General features: G+C 41.8%; 1 protein-coding gene across 1 annotated transcript; it reads left to right on the top strand.

Annotated features, from left to right (window-relative positions):
* Nucleotides 1-2493: 2493 nt before the first annotated feature.
* Nucleotides 2494-20610, top strand: IP3K1 (inositol-trisphosphate 3-kinase-like protein). Its single transcript, XM_014360112.2, has 5 exons — nt 2494-3034; nt 17364-17804; nt 18671-18882; nt 18980-19451; nt 19531-20610. Exons 1-5 carry the CDS (start codon nt 2918-2920, stop codon nt 19723-19725), a joined length of 1437 nt encoding a protein of 478 aa, XP_014215598.2. The 5' UTR covers nt 2494-2917; the 3' UTR covers nt 19726-20610.
* The last annotated feature ends 83 nt before the right edge of the window (nt 20611-20693 follow it).

The following is a 20693-nucleotide window of genomic DNA, read 5'->3' as shown; positions in this document are numbered from 1 at the left end:
TCGTGGTGATTATACGTAACACCGAAAAAAAAAAAAAAAAAAAAGAAAAAAAAAAAAGGTTTTCCATTTATGCGTTTGTATACTTTCCGAGTTTTTGTTACGAAAATATCCCGCAACTATATAATGCAATCATCATTGCGAGGCACACACACCTATATATTGTGTCAAACAAATCGTACGTGTGTACTTGTGTATCTTCAAAACGAGCATTTTTTTTTCTCTCACTCCTGCATATTGCGTGCTCATCCAATTTGCACCATTACCTTCTGTGAATGGATTTCGAATACCTTACTTTCTTTCTTTCTTTTTTTCCCATATTTTTACATCACCTTACACAAACTAAAGTAATTCAGTGCATGTGTTTCCGTATATATTAAATAATAGATAGAAGAATACCAAGACAATTAGGTAGCAGAGTTTTTTCTTTGGTGACAAATGAAAATTGATCCTGTGTAGCTTCTCGTATACATATATATAAGTACGTACGAGGCAGCGTGTATTTGTGTACACATTCAATTATACCAAATCAGCGAGTTTTAAAGCAAATTTAACTTCACCCACGCCAGATATATGATGCTCACAAATTCACATACCCCTTCTAATCACGTATACATGTACACGATTACCCCACTCCCCCCCCCCCCAACCGCGTAACTTTCCATTCACCTGTAACATTACAAAACGCAACTACATATATTTATAGCGAATGCAGATCCGTTATTTGTGGCAGGTACGCATGTACGTGAAAGGCGAAATAAATCCCCATTCGCTCGCGATTCCCGTTAAATCAGTCAAGGACTATAATATATACATATGTCGAAAACAAAAGTAGAGTAGAGCTCTTAGATAGGAAGATAATACATAAGTGTATTACTTGCTGTTTGGTACCATAAACACATTAAAAATATTAGGCTTTACGTTACGTGATCGTTCATAACGGCACGTGCGAATGTCACTGCTTGCGCAAATGGACGTTACGCAATCAAGGGTGCTACGTGCGTATTTATAGAAGAGTAAAATATACTTGTCCGCAAATTTAGTTAGAGCATATAATATTATCACGGCGATACTGATAATCATTGTTATCGCCCGTAATGTGCGTATGGGGGCGTCATCGTTGCACGCTATGCGCGCGTAATCGATGTTGTTGGCGGAAGTCGCGCTTTACCGCGTGTGTAACAGGTGCAAAACAACGTTGTACATCATCAATGAAGATTTTAACGATTGATATACCATTATGGGCGAGTAGGGAAAAAAAAAAACATACCTAGAGGTTGGTCAACGTTGTACGCGTTGTTTTGGTGACGTTTCGAAAATGCCAACCGAGCGACCGGATGCCACGGATTTGTGCCTTTATATCGGTATCCAGGGGCGTTTTCTTAAATTAGTGAGCAGAGACCTCGGGATTACACGTATACATAGAGTAAATGGATTATCATGGGTGTCTATATTTATTGAAGAATATTATTATAGTCAAGAACTATATTTATTGTACAAATTGTGTCCCTTTGGTGAAATCTACCTCGTCAAATTCAAGGGAAATCGAATCCAAAATTTGAACCATGGGTAGCTAGCCTCGTAAACATACACGTAATATTAGTACACGTTACATCCAATATATCCAAATTTATCCAAACGGACAAACAGCGACCAGTAAAAGTTCATCAACCTCTTGGTGGACCCTCGCAAACGTTCAAAAATGACGACACACGTTGAGCTTTACAAAAGCTCTCTGACTCTCAAAACCTCGCCACATGAAGAAAACAAAAAAAAAAAAAAAAAAATCGATACATTGACCATAACTTTCGAGCTCTATCCTATTCGATGGATATACACGTAGGTGCAGCACAAACGCGCGCCGTGATGCGAGCAGGGGGAGCGCTCGTTTAGCTCTTTCTCCTCTTTCGCAAGTGCAGCAACAACCAACAGCGAGGAAAGAGCGTCAAACCCGTTCGAAACTGCAGAGAGCGAAGTAGCGAAGTAGATACACATGTGCATGAGGAAATCCACAAAAAATATCCCGTTTTTGTCCCCCATATTAAGTATTAAAAAAAAAACAAAGTTTTTTATGAGGCACACCCTTGAAACCGCACTTGTATTAATTTTAATGTCATGTACTATGGGGAAAAAAATTTTTGAACAAGAGTCCCAGTGAGGGTGACACCCTTTTTCCGCGTTTTACATGCCAAAATTATATTTGTACGGATAATAATTTTAACACGTACGTCGCGAAAAATATTTTACTCGTGGCACATGAAACTACGAGTAAAATGAGCCCCATGTCAAGGGGTGCGCCTGAAAAAAAAAAAAAGAAATTTCGTATGAAAATAGGGGGCAGACACGGGATGATTTTAGTGGATTTCCTCATGTATGCACACACGCGAAAGGGGGAGGGAAAAGAGCGCGCGAGGGAGAGAGGAGACTGGGCCGTCGACGTCGAGGCAATAAAAGAAGCTAGTGGCTGGGAGAGCGGCTCAGTGTACCGTTCGGAGCTCTCGGAGAGTTGTGTGTTGGCTCACTCGTCTACACGCCTTCATATATACATACACGATAATTATTGCGATTGGAGCTTTTGTAATTTGCAAAGGTCCGCTCGTTTGTTATAGCACCGATGCTTTTGTCCCCGTGCACGGGTAGGCAGGCCCGATTAATCAAGTGCTATTTATTGTTATCGTTGTTGCCGATTACGTGATTTAAAAAAAAAAAAAAAGAAAAAGAAGGAGGACACGATAAGGGGACTGATATCATAATATGTGCAACATCGGTAGTAACAGTGACTGCGAACCGTGTGTCGAAATTTCCAGGACATAGACGGCGAGAGAGCTCGGAGGAACCTGTGGTGATTTGAAAAAAAAAAAAAAAAAAAAAAAAGGAGTAGCAACGGAAGGACGTTGGTTTGGAGTTGTAGTAAAGGATAATGTCCAGCAGCGTGTGCCACGCTCCACTCCCGGCCAGGATGGAAGCCTTCACCACGAGGATCTGCTTGCGCGCCGTCGATCAATACGAGAAGATACTACAGTCGCACTTCAATAAGGTCAGTAGACTTACTATCTCGAGTGTGAGAAAAATGATATAAACATTTTTAAAAGCTCGGGAAATTGAGCTTTTTTTCATCCCTCGTTTAATCGAGTACGGGTATACCCATATACAAGTGTGGCTATTGTTTTGTTTTCAACTCTTTTCACAATGAATCAAAATTATGTATCGGTATCGATCGGCAGGTCCCCCTCGTAAGTATGGAAATACGTTGCCACCACCAAATTCGAATCCCAGTGGGTGTGTTTGTTTTTCGATTCGCGGGCTCGTACGCGACCGATCCAGCCAATGAGCGATCGAGGAAACGAAAAATGTTTTTTTTTTCTCTTCATCGGGTATAAGTACGCATTGTATGTTAATGCCGCGCTAACGACACCCGTACCGATTTTTATCATCATCGTCGCCGTCATCGTCATTGTTTTCCTCGCTGCATATACTGTCACGGTGCGCATATTTTTACTACACTTTTGCCCACCCGATTATTTCAGTGCTTTTTTAACGATCACGTGTCCACGAGAAACAAAAATTCGAAGAAAAGCTCGCAAGCTCTTTGGAGCAAAAGGTAAAAAAAAAAAAAAAAATACATCCCCTACACCGATGGAATAGCGACGCCGTCGCCGCCAATGGCTCAACGTCCGAAGCTCTCACTCGCATCGATTTTTGCACCCCTGCCAGTAACTACAAATCGTATACCTATACGAGAAATCAGACAACGAACCACCCCCTAATACCAGTCGCCGAGACCGCGTGAGCGCACGTTGTTGCATAGTACTACCTCTGCGCCGAGTATTAAAAAAAAAAAATGTACGGCTGTTGGGATGCTCGTCGAATCGTGATTGTCGTTATTGAAAGTAAAAAATAGGGAGAGCTTTCGAGTTGAAAATACACGCGATGGAAAAAAAAAATGTGAAGAATTTATGCGAAGGACGCTGGACGGTCGCGGTGGTCATGTCGGGACGTAAGTTGTAACGTGTAACATACATATAAATATACATATATGTATGTACGTATACAAGATAATGAGCATGTACAATGAGTTGAGACGTGTGTATGTAATGCATGTGTTGCGTGATCGCGGGAGGGTGTTCGGTGATGTGTTTATCCGCGAAACGAGGAAAGAAGCTTTGTGATTACTTTAGATGGTATATAGAGGGTGTGGGTAGAGGGCATTTGAAACGAGAGTCTATACACGCGCTCCGACTTGCAAGCTCCAATGATATAGGTTTTGAAGCTCCGTAAACACCCGTCATTGAAATTATACCTCTTACGCGTATTGTTATCGTATCATCTCGACACCTGTGCCCCAACTTTACGTGTAAAATGCACAGAGAGCCCAATATCGTTTTTAATAACAGACGAGCGTACTTATATATGTACGTTTGGGTGCATGTGCTCGGAGAGTAAAACACACATCACGGCCGGGGCGTATTGCATATACATATGTATACACATACGTGTATTACATTAATCGGGCTGATCGGGCCCCTTTTTGAATAACGAGCCTGACGCTCGCCACCGCGGGTCTCTCCTTCGTGCGTCACAGCTCGCACTCATGTACGCGCGTATATACACTCGTTTGACTTCCCCCGTATATATAGGTATAGGTGTATGTCAGAAAGACGAGACACGAGAAAGTTGTAATAAACGCGCGAACGCCCCGTGTGTATATATATATTATATATAAAAGTAGCCGTAGAGAGAGAGAGAGAAAAGAGGCAGCTCCAGACGATGTTTGGGCGTGAGAGACTCGTGGTACCTATATATAGGTAAGATATCTCTTTTTTCTTTTTCTTTTACGCAGCTCGCGCAGCAGAGAGGATTTTGCGGTGATTAACGAACCAGCCCGTCCGATTTTTTTTTTTTTTTTTTTTCGTGTCTCTTTCATTTTCCACGGCTGAAGCGTTCTATTTCCGAGTACATCGTTGGGCCGGGGCTCTTTAATTGATTTCAATTGAGTTGATTGTTTCGGGTGGCAATGTTACGGTACCCAACACAGTGTTATACACACATCGCTCCTCCTTTCTCATATAAGTATAGGGGGACATGCTTTCAACTCAAACAAAGTCTATATTTATGTACAGTTGACCTCTTTACGGATACTATAGACGCGCACTCTTTTACACGCCAATTGATCTGTGGGCGCGTAACGCAGAGGATCAGTAATTAATCGACCCGAATTTCGTTACGATATGTATATATGTATGTACCCACCCTTCTACGTGGAAAAAAGCCACAAGTGGTAATGCATCAGAAAGAATGATTTAAAAGAAATAACAATGTTTGATTTTTTATGTAAGTGGAGTAATAGGTGGACATTTCAAATCGAGGGTCGTTCAATTGCGTTAAGACCATTACAAGCTCGACCGTGAATTTAATTTAAAAAAAAAAAAGAAAAAAGCTGCAGTTGCAGCCAATAAAATGGCGATACACGAGCTTTTATTTCGATCCCAACACGTCTTGTCCTCAATCCTATGTAGGTGTGTATTTTTATGTGCACAACTCGAGTGACAATAAAAACTAAATACTCGAGTGGCTGGTATACTATGATGCTCACGTGCAGTCACGTATACAATGTATGTATATCGTATCAAATTGTTTAAAACTGAAGTAATTTGAAAATAAAAGGAATAAACAATATTGGGCAATCAATTTTTCAACTGAGCGCGACGTACAATCTGTCACATATATGTAAAGTCACTCGGTTGCATTGCGGTACCTGCAACATCAGCTATAGTCGGAGCTGCAAATAACACACCCACAAAGATATGTTTACGAGAGTGGAAAATGAACTTGAACAATCCGTGTTGTTCACGCACAACCGCAAAGTAAGTGTGCCTATACGTCTGAAAGAGTGTAATGTATACAAGTACACGGTGGGTAATAACTAGGTTGCTTTTGATGTGACGTAAAAGGTTTGCTTGTGTGTATACGCATGAATGGCCCAACATCCGTGCTCTTATATTATTATAGCGTCGAGGGTGGCGCGTTCGATTTTATCGGAGCTAGAATCGGGGCCAAAGAACTCGCTCGATCTCTCCTGGGCGCGATCGGTATAAGTTATAATATGTACTTATACACACGTACAAGCAGTAAAGCTGATAAAAATATTTCACCCGCATTACATATATATACCTATTACATACGAGTATATCACGCGTCGCGAAATAGTACTATTTATGTAATTTTACTCCGTTAGAGTTATAGTCTTGAGCCTCATCTGCAGCTCTTTTTACGTAACCGATGCGTGCAATCTATAGCTCGTCGATGTTGTACTATACACAAGCTTATTTATATTAATAGCGATGTTAATGGCTAATTCAACGACTAAATGGGAATCGCAAAATTTCGAGAGTACGAGGTATGTCAAAAGAATATTATGCTCGACAGTGTACGAGGCTGTGTGCCATCATGCACGTCCCAAGGCATTTTATCAAGGTTTCATTAATTGACAAAGACGACAACTGTACGTCGCAGTATATCAAAGACCACCCATAGACGCTGCTGTACCCACGCGTCGATTAACAAACCAAACTGCCGCAATATTATTACGCCGTACCTTTTAATATCATCGACACACCGCGCGGTTCGGGGAATCCCCGCGATATACCCCGCCCAAATACCGATAATCTTTCGATACTTGTACAATTATACCTACGAGTGCTTATTAATGAGTACGGCAAATAAAAAAGGTGCCCCCCCCTGCGCAATGGGACGACAACAATATAAATATGTGCACGAGCAATAGAAGCAAAATCAATCGCGAGTCCATAGTCACGTATAAAACGAAATGCAATTTCATGCAGATCGAGGTACTTGTATGAGTCACGCGCGTGTGCAAAGTATGTAAATCCAACTCGCGCGTATACGTATGTGTACATAATTATCGATCGTACGAAAAGAGATTTTCATTTTCGTTGCTCTTATAAGATATCCGTAGTTTGGCTCGTGTCTGTATTGTATAGCCGCGCGATTGTTCGGTCGTTGAACCCTGCCCTCCGCCGTCTATACAGGTATAACGTTATATAGCGTCGGGAAACCGCTCGTATAAGCACACGTGACGTATATATACTCAAGAGATAGAGAGGTCACTGCGGTACAATAGAGCGCAATAGGTGTATATATACGAGTGCCTCCTCATTTGCAATCAATGAATACGGGAGCTGATGGTCCTTGATTTTTTCCGACCCCGCGTCGTTCTTTTCGGGAAAAGAGTGTAGGTATATGTTATTTTTAGTCATAGTCTATTTTTACGGCTCTGGTGTTTGTGCTTCGCGGCTGTGTCGCGTTATAATAAACTTTTCTTTTTCCTTGTCTCCGATGGCGTGTATTTTTCATTGAAAGAGCCGTAAAACTCGTTTGTTAAATCCCACCTTGTACACTTGCGTCGTTTCCTCGCCACTTTTTTCCTTGTGCACACTCACAAGCGCAACGCGTGAAATGTGAAATTGTGTGCGCTTTGGCTCTTTTTTTTTTTTTTTTTTTTTTATGTTTTATCCCACCCTTGACATCAAATTGCACGCACCGTGAAAAAATTAGTTTTTGTTTTTTCATTAAATTTATTTGACACGACAAGCTTACGTTCGTTTTAGTGCCGTTGAACTTAAATTTTTACAAGCTCGCGCTCTTTTTTCAGACGGACAATTTGATATCGGAGCATCACCTTTGAATGCGTTGCTGCGTATTTTCTGGCAAAACTTCGGTGTTGGCGTTGAGGTCAATAAAATGCTTCGGTGTCAGAAAAGCAAAACGATTTTCGCAACAACATTTTTCAGAGGTGGGCAGGAAAAACTTGCGTTTCAGCGGTTCGAGAGAGCGAGCCAAGCACGCACGCCTTTTTTTCACTCAATTTTTAATTCATTTTTCTTACGTACTACACGTACATGCTAAGTAGAAAAGGAGGAATCCCCCTTGCATAATTCCGCAGAGTCTTGCGGACACACCGGCGCTTCAGCTTTTTTTATTTCGGCTGACAATTGATATTTCGTGCGAATGATTTTTTTTTTGTTTAGCGAGGACCTTTAGGATAAAGCTGAGAAAGACGCCGACAGCGTGCGAAGCGCGATAAAACGAAAAGGAAACGATAAGGCAGGGTCGTCTTTGCTTTGCTTTTATTTTCTCCCCCATCGTGCCGTTATCAAAGTGCAAGTATATATTATATACATGTTGCAACGTTATGTCGTTGAAATATGGTATTGCGGAGGATTTCGCGAGACAAAAGTTATCGACCGGAATTTCACGATTGATTGGCTTACTTGTGCTTAATGTACGTGGAAAATGGGGGGCAGCATTTCTTTTCACAGTGACATAATTTATTGACAGATAGACTCGTGATTTAATACGTCCACTATTGGCAAGCTTATCACAAGATTTTTATTGTTAAATGATATTTATACCTTGTGTTTGTCATGCACTGTAACTTTCCTACACTTGTGCGTTTTGTTTACCTGTGATTGTGTTTGCAAAAATAAATCGAAAGTTATGGTTTTTGAGCCTTTAATAAATTCGACTCACTCAAAATATATTATTAAATCTGTTGTAGAAAAATTCCAACATATTGAAATATGTTTCAACATTCCTTACGATACTTCATTTTTTGCAGTAAGTGCAGTCTTGTTAAAAAGGACGTAAGTGCCTATTTTACCCAAAGTGAAAAAAAAAAATCAGGTTTGGATTTAATTTTGTCTAAACTTTATCTTAAAAAAACAAAATGCATTGGCAAGAATAATAAAATGTTATGTACTCATTGCCTACTCATTGCTGTCAACTTTCCTTCGAGACTTGAAAAATCTTAATATTTTTTACGTAGACCGAACCAAGTGAAATTGGGAAAAAAAGACCAAGACATCACAAAGGCCTAAAACCAATAGCACACTGCGTTCATTACCGATTTCCTGTGACGAAAAAAAAAATAAAATAAAATAAAATAAAATAAAATACTTTCACCTCAAAGTCGCTCTCTGCAAAGCAAATTTTCACGCGCCCGTTACTCAAAAACCAACGAGCCCAAAATAATTAGCGTTACTGTTCGAAAAGAGAAAAAAGAAAAAAAAAAGCGGCAGTCACTTTAGCATCTTTAAACAAAAAAGGAAGTATCCGGATCCAAGCGATTTCCACACTCAGCCTCTTGGGCCCAAGAAGATCGGACGCGCCACCCTGTCTCGCTCGAAGCGACCAGGTCGCAAAGTCGAACACCACCTACTTTTTCCCGAGCATCGATGGCACACCGCGCAACACCAGCAAAAGGTGTGCACGCGTATATGTAGGTACAAAGTAAACGCGAGAGGAAATGACGTAGGTCGGGACCCCTTCCGTGTGAATGTGGCCGCGTCCGTGTGACACACTTTGAGGTGAGCGGCTCCACGCGTGCCATTACGAATTCCGCTCTGTATATAGCTGCACATATCGGGATATATTGTACTCGTGGGTTTCTTTTTTTTTTTTTTTTTTTTTTCTCCTTCATTCATGCGCGTTACATTGCGCTCCTTATTGGCACTCTCTCGTTCGTTCGGGGTGATGAAAGATTTTTCTTTTGTGGTAGAATATAATATATGCCTGTACTAGCCAAAGTGTAACAAAGGAGGTTCAATGAACTCTTGGTTTTTTTTTTTTTTTTTTTTTTTTAGACTCTTCCAAGACAGTGACCAGCGATTTCGCGACTGATTGTTCATCTTTTTTTTTTCGTCTACACTTACGTTTCACGAGCTCAAGCTGCTTTGATGATTCAATGGATTTTCTTTCAGGTTTTCCTCCTTTTTTTCATCGCCATGTTAATTCCGACACTTTGCATTAATCTTCTTTTTAGCTCCGTGTTTTTTTTTTTTTTTTTTTGTTTTTGCAGGAACGAAATTGAAGAAAAAAAATATGACATACTCTCAGGTTGACCGAGACCTTGATCGCACACTGTGCCAAGGTTAAGTGTACATCGCCTCGCTCAGTACCGTAATAAATATATACGGTACTCTTTTTATTTTAACATTTAATTGCGGGGTCGGACTTGAATGAAATTGTAATTCTCACGTTGAAAAATTGCAATCACGTTGTAATAAGGTTAATTATTTATGAATTAGTGTCACACGAGCAGTCAGTTAAATCAATCAATCCTTTTTTTTTTTTTAACACGAGTTCTTACCGTACAAGACCGTGTTTTTATCCCTTTTTGCATTCGTGATTTTTTCAAGCCAAGATGTTTTTTGCACCGCATGATGGATGTACCGCAAACTAGTACTTATTCACACGTGCTTTGTGAAAAAAAAAAATAATATAAATAATTTCTGATGCTATACAAGGAGAGAAATGGAAGAAAAAAAATTTTTCTGTTGACTTTACGTTCTTCCCTCAGCAATGTGTGAATGCATTTCATGCAAGACTAGCTGAGAATTAATTGATGCATGCCAAAACGTGTTAAACAGCTTTTCCTTAGTATAGTCACCGTGAAAAGTCAAAAAAGTTTGCAGAGAGAAAAACGAGTCCTCCGCGAGTAAACAAGCAAGTGCTTCTCGATATGTTTTTGTTTTGAATGGCACGGAATACCGGCATCGGATCGACAGCACGTGCAGAAAGATCGAAGCTTGAGATACGCGAAAACTCGTACACAGTGTCATCGCCTCACCTGCATCAAAGATAAGCCCATCATGTATTGCAGATTCGGTGATCGAACACGGGTGATAAGATCGATTGTTCGATTTGATGCGCAGAAGCGATCGATGGAGCTGATGATTTTTTTTTTTTTTTTTTTTTTTATTCACTTTTCTGTCGGCACTTTGCGATGACCAAACACATTGTTTTTTCCTCTTTGGCCAAATTGCGCAAATCTCCATCGAAAAAAAAAAAAAAAAAAAAAAAATCAAACATCGTTATCCTCGTTGTACGATCGATTTGCACTCCAGTACATATATTTTGCATGATCACGAATACCGAATGTCAAGTCAAGAGTTTTTCGTTTCCAACTGCCTTAGCGCCACTAATTGTTACGTCCAAGCACTTCGCGATAACATCCATGAAGTACGTCTTTTCAACGTGCGGTGCCGTACGAATATTCGCTTTACAAGACACGTACAGTAGGGCTTTTAAGTAATCAAATAGAGTATCGGACCATTTGTTTAAGATATCGGTGATACGTATGTGTGGTCGATGATCACACGAGTGCTAGTGTGTATTGTCAAATTGAGTAAAAAGATCACTCGTAAATGGATTTTTTTTTTTTCTTTCTCGTGTAAAATCCTGTATAATTATAACGAAACGAGACGAGACGAGGTGGCTGATTCACGTTCGTGATTTATAATAATGACCCGCGTATTACGTGTACACCCGAGGAGCAAAAACTTGCACATAAGTATCAAGCGTGACCTGATGAGAGCAATATTCAATTATCTTCCTCAGACTTGTGTGTTTGCACGTATACACTGATTATAGAATTGAATCGATGTATAGCGATGAAACACACAGTTTTTCGTCCCATTCGATTTATTTCGTGATTGCACGTATGAATGAAATTGACGCACAATAACCCACTGTTGAGATGAAAAAGAAAGTGAATCAAGTCGAGGAGAAACTATGGGAAATCGGTAGCAAATGTATCGTGTAAAAGATCATCGATTCGACACACTATTAAAACTACCGGTTCACCTGACAAAGGCACCTGGCAAAGTTAAAAAAAAAAAATTCAAATAAACAGCCAAAGCCGCGCGAGGGGGGGGGTAGGAACAAAACGCGTGCACGCGCTCAAAAACGTGAGCCAAAAGCGTAGGCGAAAACAAAGTGCCGCGAGCACGAGGACCAGCATTTCTCCGTTCATACGCATCGGCTCTCCGTTTTTTTTTTTTTTTTTTTTTTTTTTTCATTTTGCTTGTTTTTTGAAAATCGCTTCGACCGGTCAGTGGGTAAGTTCTCGCGTGGATTGGAAATTTTTTTTTACTCGTGTATACATGCGCAACCAAGTACACTTCACAGGTGGTCGTAACAGTAAGCTCGCAAAAGTTTACGTTGGACTTGATGGATTTTTCATCTATAAAACTACATAGGTATACAAATAGTTTAATTGTAACGATTGTCGAGCGAGAAAATCTTTGAAATCCGATTCATATACGTCGATTTTGCATTCCAATGAACAAAACACGCTCAAATGAAAATTCGAGCTGAATCACATTGGACACAATAATATATGCTGTGAGTATGCCCCTGTGGATGACAAGTGTTTCACTTTTTTCGCGCCACGAAAAGTGCACGCAATGAATTTTGTGATTCGTGAAATTTTTGCTCTGTGTGTCATTGCGTACACGCGCGTGTGATTTCACCAAATTGGCATTTCGTTTCTTTATTTTACAATGCGTTTTTTTTGTTTCAATTTTCTTTTTCCATTAGAATCTTTTTACCAAAGGGAAATGTATATACATATTCATTCGATGTGGTTTTTTGTTCGCAAAAAACATAAACCCACATCACCCCCTCGATGGGGGAAATTTTCCCGGAACGAGAGGTGACGCGTGTCGGGCATACCCAAGCTCGATTGGTCGATAATGTCGCAAAGAAAGGCGAGAGAAATAATAGACAATGCCTCTCCTTTTGTTCCGCCGTGAGACGCGTCTCGACAGACGCGCCGCATATACATGTAAAAAAAAGCGCCTGATGGACTGCGAAGAAGAATCGCGACCACCAACGTCGTAGACGTAGCCGCATTAGCTTTGCAAATCTCTAATGGGGAGGTCGGATTCTACACTGTTTACGTATATCGTGTGTCTGTGTGTTACTCTATACCCGCCAGTCTCGCGAGTCAAATGCTAAAATGCCCATATTATTTATAACTGCGCGCGGCTCGCTTGGAAATTGTCTCTCTAGTCTCAATTATTTGGCTTTTAAAACCAGTACGGATGTGTATATTGTTTATTCGATTGTAAATATTTTGAGTGCTATACCCACTCACATTACAAGGGGTATAAATAAATAAATAAGTATATAAAAAAGGGGCTCCTCTTCGACAATATAAATATACATCCTCCGATGCCCGCAGAATAATAAATCATCCCTCATAGGATATGTGCAAACGCGCGCTCCGATGCTCCTTCGATTATATTCGTCTAATGCTATACCTTAAAAGGGCACACGCGTATATAAATATATATTTAAAACTCGGGAGGTGATGGCGCAGGCGAGCAACCGGACATTATTGTGTCGCGTCCTTTGTATTTCTCGATAATTCCAATGCAATTGAATATTAACGATCCGCAAAGCTATATGTATGTACTTGTCGATTTGTATAATGACAGATCAACCGCCCAACGTTCCGAAAGTCCCAAGATATTTTACATCCGGGTGGCGCGTACACGAGAATGCCAAACTTGTTGACCACTCGAACTTTTATCACTCGGCGGTTCGAGCACCTCGCGCGATCGAATGACGTCAATCGGCCGATCATCATCGGCATCGAAAATCACATGTATTACGTTAGCCTGGCGCGCGGACGCGCATTTCACCGCGTGCGTATATACGACTCTTTTCCCAACGAAAACACGCATCCGAGGCTATGTACACCTGTACTTTGGTAATTTCATACAAACTCCCTTATTGTGTACGGATGAGCCCGACATGGGAAGCACGAAAAGTACCTACTTGACACTCGTAATGAAGTACCTATATAATTGCTTCCGCGTGTCCGGGTACACGATGACATAAATCTTATCTGTCCCGAAACGCGGCGTACCTTTCATCCTCGCGATAAAAATATTTGATCATATTTTTTCCCGCACCACCGCACACGACCTTTTTTTTTTTTATCTGCTTCCGGAACCCATCTACTTATACATAACAAACACACGTGTGTAAATAATAAACGCGCGTGTCCTGATGGTTTCATTAGGTATACACGTACGAGCTGAACATCACATGTATACATAAATATATACATATATATGAGCGCGAGAGAACGAAAGAGAGGGAGGGAATCAGAAACGAGAACACGAGAGTCGCTCCAACTTTTTTATCGAATCGCGGTCGAGCATTGACGCACGCGGTCGCTCGCACACACATGTAGGTATATATTTATGTATGCCAACACAGAAACGCGGGCGCAAAGAAATCCTACTTTTCTCTCTCTCTCGCCCTTATTTTTGTTGCTTCTTTCCTCCCTCCGCCCCTTTTATCCATTTAGCACCGCGAACCGATTTTTCGGTAAAGAGAACGATCCATCGGCCGGATCGGGTGATTTGCCGATGACGAACGCGTCCGTGGACAGAAAACATCGGGGTCGTCGGCGATAAGGAAATTCGAGGATGAATATTCATTTCGATTATCTCCTCCCCTGCCCCGCACTGGTCTCCTATAGGTTACATAGGTACATTCGTACAAGCCACTGGAAAGAAAACTAGTTTTTGCGATCGTAGGTATATCGCTGAAAAACAAAGAGCTCGCCGGTACCCAGCGGGCGGCGAATTAGCGCCGTTTCTGGTATCGTTGTATATGGCTATTCTCGGCAACTCCGTCAAGCTTGAAATGTTTTAAACAATATTCACACTTTGGTACGAACAAAAAATGAGTACGGGGCTCGTTTTATTCCATTTCCGCCGGCGTGTACACAACATCAGTATATGTTATTCACGGATGTGGCTGATTAACCGACGGATCAATATAAAATGGTCCGTACGGACGATCCGCAGCTGTGCTAAACGCAAAAACGGCTGTTAGGCAATAAGGTATATAGGAAAAAACAATGGTGCACTCTTTTGTAAGTAGTGTAAATCACAATAAAGCCGATCTTTGTGTTTATTGTAACATCTGTAGATGAAAATAAAAGTATAATCTGCACAAAAAAAAATACACCGCATCATGGTAAATTGTGTAGGGGTTGAATTAAATTCCTATGAAAACAATGAGATTTAATTTGACGCGCAACGTGTGTCCTTTCGTGTTTTTACGATATCAGTCGATCGATCGGCAGGGTTGCGCATCGGTTGAAAAGTAAACTCGGGATCGACATGATCCTACGGTGTATTATGAAGCTGCCGAGCGAATGGAAACTAATACCCGATGCAGACTGCGAGTGGACAGGAAATCGGCGAATCTCTCGTTTCCGCTTCCGTTCTCTCCCACTAATGGCCCCTTTCCGCTCGTAGAAAATTAAATTCACGCAACGCGCCGTGCGACTCCGTTTTGAAATAAACCAGCTCCATAAGGCAAACCAACGACGCCCTCCTTGGTTGTTTTTTTTTTTTTCCTCTCTAAACTCTCGAGATTTCTTTGGGCCATTCCAACTACACACACACACAACTTTACTCAACGCGTGGAAGTAGGTGTACAAATGAGCACCGATTTCAAAGCCATCCCGTTCGCGTGGATAATCTCAAATCGTTAGCCTTTGGCACGCTTACTCTACCAGCGTATCTTGCGCACCAAACATCTCGACTCCTGTCTTTCGTATACTTTCTTGCCTTTGGAATCACATCGAGGCTCATTTTACAAAGCAACCCTATACATATACGATCAGTGTAAAAAAAAGGAAAAAACTGATTTGATCACTCAATCGTTGCCAATAATAACTGTATGTATATACACGTATGTGTTTGTCCAATCAAACGGACAGTCTCGTGTGATTATAGCTTACGAGTGTCGAGAGAGAGGATGCGAGGAGTGCGTTGACAAGTAGACGAAAGTCGATGTAACGCGCGTTGTGACAGGGGAGAGTCGCGAGAACGGACGAGGAGGTAGGGTCGCACCGATTACTCTACATATACATCCATGTATACTTCATCGGGATCGACCCGAACACTCTCGGATAGCCAATACACTTAATTTTTTATTGCATCCAACGTATATACGACATCGAGGAGGAAAATCCGTGGGAATTTGTTTGATTGTCAATCTCTGATTCACGATATGTATCGGCTTTGAGACAAATTCGCGATTTCGGGGCAAGTGTGCGGTTAACAAAGCCAGTTGATAAATCTGCTTTAATTAGAGCTGACTTGGCCGATTGAGCTCCGTTGACGTCAAACTTGTCGAATTGTGTTATCATGTTTCTGTAACATGCGGCGACCAAAGACGCGGCGGGGTCTCGGTGTGTATATGCATACATACGTGCTCGCTCGAGGATGTGTATACAAATATGATAAGATAAGGCGAAGGTAAAGAGATTCTCGTGTTGTGTGGCTTTTTTTTTCTCTCTACTTGCAGTGAAGATTTTTTTATTATTCGGATTGATAGTGTTGCCCGCACGCGGCCACGTCCCTCCTTTGTTTATACGGTACGTCCAAAGGACGCGCTTATATCTGGGCCTGGCAAAAAAGACCCGATGAATCTTTTGCTACGCACAGCGGAAGTCGAACTTTGAAAGATAAGAGCCACGCAGCTACATCGGAGAATTGTTTTTTTACGTGGCTAAAAATGTGGGCCAATTAACACAAAAATGTATACTTAATGGAATTTCGGAAATTTACGAAAATAAAACGCTATTGTTGCAACGGACTATGTGAATCACACTGATCCTAAACCCAAGTTTGGCTCATACTTTTTGTTTTTCGCTGCAGTGTAGAAACCCAAAACACATAGTAAATGGACTACAGTTTTACAGGACAATACTTATATTTTTATCGTAGCGACCCTCACGCACACAGGTAAAATTTTCGTACAGCATCGCTCAAACAAAACAGGACATGGAGGAGTATCCATACGTATCCTTGATTTACTTAAAGTATACAATTCGATGGATAAGATTTCCAAGTTTGTATACGTGGGCATAACTATAACGAGAGGTAGTTTGAAAAGGTCGAACAAAATAAGATGACGAGTTGGAATTTCAACGCGATTGCGATAGCGCGAGAATATACATGTATACGTAGACCTTATCGGTTTTTTGGCGGGTATTCGGATACACGTACCAACAACATATCACACACACAGAATGCTTTTTCGTCTCTTCCTACGTGTACCTACTTATTTACTTGTATGGTAGTTTTGGCCCGACGAGTGACTCGTAACGGTATTTACGCTCAATCACTTATATCCACATGGAACCATATAATATTACTCTTGTCCATTAATGTGCGTTAACTGCGCTTATAACATATTTGTGACTAAAAGTATCTTCCAGGCCATTGGATACTGATTACTATACGCCAGAGAATTGTCGAGACTTTTCAAAGTGAGAACTTTATCGTACTCATACAGTACGACCCCAATTAAGCCAACTTTCGGTTCCTAGAGCGCTTAATAGGCTTTGTTGTGCTTACATACCTATGATGTAAAAACGTTAAGACTTGGTTTATACCAATATTTATACATTTCGACTAATTTGATCCCTATATATATCTATATAAGAATTGTATGTCGTATGATTACAGCCCTCGAACGGCAAAGAGTCATCGTCATCAGCGACGAAGGAGCATCAGAGACGACTGAAAAATGCCGCGGGTAACGTTTTCCAGTGGAGGCGCAACAACGCCAACAACGCCAACAACAACAACAACAACAACAACAGTAGAAACAACAGCAACCATAGCCATAACAATCGATCGAGCAGCGCTGGCTCGCCCAGGCCCGTACACTGTACGATCCTCGAGGCCATCGTCAACAACAACCGAACGACAAAGTGCGGCGACAACTCGACGGGCACGACTGTAAACGGCCCGACGGCGACGATAGCCACGGCCGTCGCGATGAAGGCGGCCTCGGCCTGGCCACCCTCCGATCGGGTCGCCCTCCAAAAACTCGAGCAATTTCCCCTGGTGCTCTCCGACGCCAGCATGCCCGAGGAGGACCTGTCCCTCAAGTTCCTCGCACTGGTGAGCACATACAATTATCTTCTCTCTCATATATACCTACTCAAGGACGCGTGTCAATTGTCCTCTGTACTTGTTAGAATCGGTGACTAAAGGGTGCACTTGGTAAAATCGGTGCTGATTCATTGCGGACCTTATATTTTCATGGGTGAAAGCTCGTACTTTCTTCGTTATGATTTGTACGAATACTGTCGGTCATTATGTATCTATTTATACTAAGTAGTTGCTGATATGACTGCAAGCAGAAGCAGATGTGTCGATAACGATTCAGTTGTCGAGTGATAGCCATTGTGAGTTGTACGTGTATATTAAAGCCACGAGAGTCGATATGTACCGCCGAGGAATGGAGGATCGCGAGGTAGGACTAATCGCCCTTTTACTTTTGTGCCGATTTTTATGTGCAACTCGTTGATTAAATAACACGTGTGATGGTGGCAATTGAATCAATTGCATAACGCGAAGACGAAGGATAGGAGAAGAAACTAATCGAGGAGCGCCTCTCTTTCGTATCGATAATTGCGTAATTTTCGAAAGATTGATGCTCCTATATGCTGCCCCCCTTCGTGAGCGAGCAGTGGCGAGAAGGAGCAAAAAGATTCGCGATTTGCGTCATGAATAAATTATCAATTTTCACGGCACAACTCGCGCGCGAAACGAGTTTCGATTCAGAACTATTTTTTTTCTTCCACCGTCCGCATCGTTTCGTAGAGTCTAGTAGTACGACGCGTTTGCTATTGGTTCGCTCGATGCGGCCCTTCAACGAGAAGGGCTGGTGTCAACAAAAAAATGAAAATTTTGATAAAAAAAAAAAAATAAATAATAATAATAATAAAAAGATGATGAAAAGTAAATTCCCTTTGTCGTTGCAGAACGCGCTGGACCTGACCGCGCCGGCGAGCGACGTGCTGCTGAAGAACAGACTCAAGTCCTGGTTCCAGCTGTCCGGGCACCCGGACGACTTTGCGCCGGCCGGCCCGGGCACCGTTTGGAAGAGGCGAAACGGCGGCCCGGACGAGAACACGGAGCGCATGGTCTACGAGGCCCTCAGCCGGGACGAGACCCTCAAGGACTGCATCCCTAGGTACACATACACCCATTATACCATCATTTATTGCAATCGAACCGATGGAGAGAAAAAAGAGAGTATAGCGTGATTGTTGCAACAAAAAAAAAAACAGGTACTACCGGGAGGTCGAGTACCGGGGTGAGACTTTCATAGAGCTGCAGGATCTGTTGTTCGGTTTCACGGAGCCCCACGTGATAGACATCAAGCTGGGCACGCGCACCTTCCTCGAGTCCGAGGTGTCCAAGACGACGGCCCGGCCGGATTTGTACCGGAAAATGGTGGCGGTCGACCCGAGCGCCCCGAGGCCCGAGGAGCACGAGCGCGGGGCCGTGACGAAGCTGCGGTACATGCAGTTCCGGGAGGAGCAGAGCTCGACCCGCAGCCACGGCTTCAGGATCGAAGCGATGAAGCTGCCCGGGGCCCCGCCCATTACCGATCTCAAGAGGGTCAAGTCGCACGAGCAGGTCCTCGGGACCCTCAAGCTCTTCCTGGGCGGCAGGAGGGACACCAGGTGCCGGCTGCTCGAGAAACTCGTCGAGCTCAGGCGCAGGCTCGAGCAGTCCGAGTACTTTCTCACGCACGAGGTAGGCATCATGATGATTTGATCGTGATTTCTTTGTCATTTTTTTTTTTTTTTAATCGTTTGCCTTTCGTTTCGTCCAGGTGATCGGTAGCAGCGTTTTCATGATCTACGACAACGACAAGGTCGGCGTTTGGCTGATCGATTTCGCAAAGACGTCCGAGGTGCCGAGCGGCATGAGACTCACCCACCGAAGGGAGTGGCAGCAGGGCAACCGCGAGGAAGGCTTCCTGCTGGGCCTTGACAACCTCATCTCCGCTCTCGAGGAGATCGAGTAAATTAGTTTTGCCGAACCGACTGACTTTGTACATTTTAAGCGCGTATACATACATATACCTTCTTATTTATTTTCTTCTGTGTACATAGAATATCACTTTTCGCGTCGTTTTCTTTTTTTTACGCGTGTGGCATATTCTGATGTATATCGGACCTACTACATTTTGACTCTGAATCGCAGTTGTTTTTTTTTTGTTTTTTTTTTTCTTCATTAGTTGTTTAGTGAAATATTCGAATAATCAGGTACTTAGCACGTACGACAATACATAGTAAATCTAGAAAAAAGTCTGAGCATTCAAATTGCGCGAGCGAAGCGTTGTGTAACGGAATATATTTTATTTATCTGCTTGTGTGTATATTAGCGTGTGTAATATGGTATAGTTAAGCGTAATTTTATACGGCTCTTTGTGTACGAGTGTAATGTACTGTACGACCCTCTGCGTGGGATCTAAACGCATGTATATACGTATCCGGACTCACTGTGTACCGATTTTTTTGAACGGAAGAAAAAAGAAACCAACGAAAGTTTTTGTGACTCGAGAGAGAGAATAGGAAATAATTGGATCGTCCAAAGTGTGTTGATGGACGGTGAATCTCTTTGCTTTGAATAACGCTGTGTTCAATTTTTGCACAGTAAGATCTGATCAGAGTTTGCGAAACAAAAAAAAATTTATTCGCTTTTGAGAAATGATACAAGTTCGGATAATGTTTCGATCACCAACAATTTTTAGTTAGGACAATGTACAAATATACTACTGCTACGAAACTCAAATCGTTCGATAAAAGTATTTGTGGAATGTTACTTTGTATAACTGAAAATATTTTTGTACAAATAGCCACACAATTCTATTGCTTTTTTAAAGAATTAAAATAAAGAATTAATGCAATTTATTAGAGTTGTTTTCCTTTTTAATCTAATTCATGTAAATATGTTGAAAAAATAAAAATTGAATTTTATTTCATTTTAAAT

This window comes from Copidosoma floridanum, unplaced genomic scaffold, assembly GCF_036245765.1.
Source record: "Copidosoma floridanum isolate Cflo_tuat_1 unplaced genomic scaffold, Cflo_Japanese_pri ptg000019l, whole genome shotgun sequence".
NCBI classification, from domain to species: domain Eukaryota; kingdom Metazoa; phylum Arthropoda; class Insecta; order Hymenoptera; family Encyrtidae; genus Copidosoma; species Copidosoma floridanum.
The sequence above is the reverse complement of the archived record's forward strand: the minus strand, read 5'-3'. Positions and strand labels throughout refer to the sequence as shown.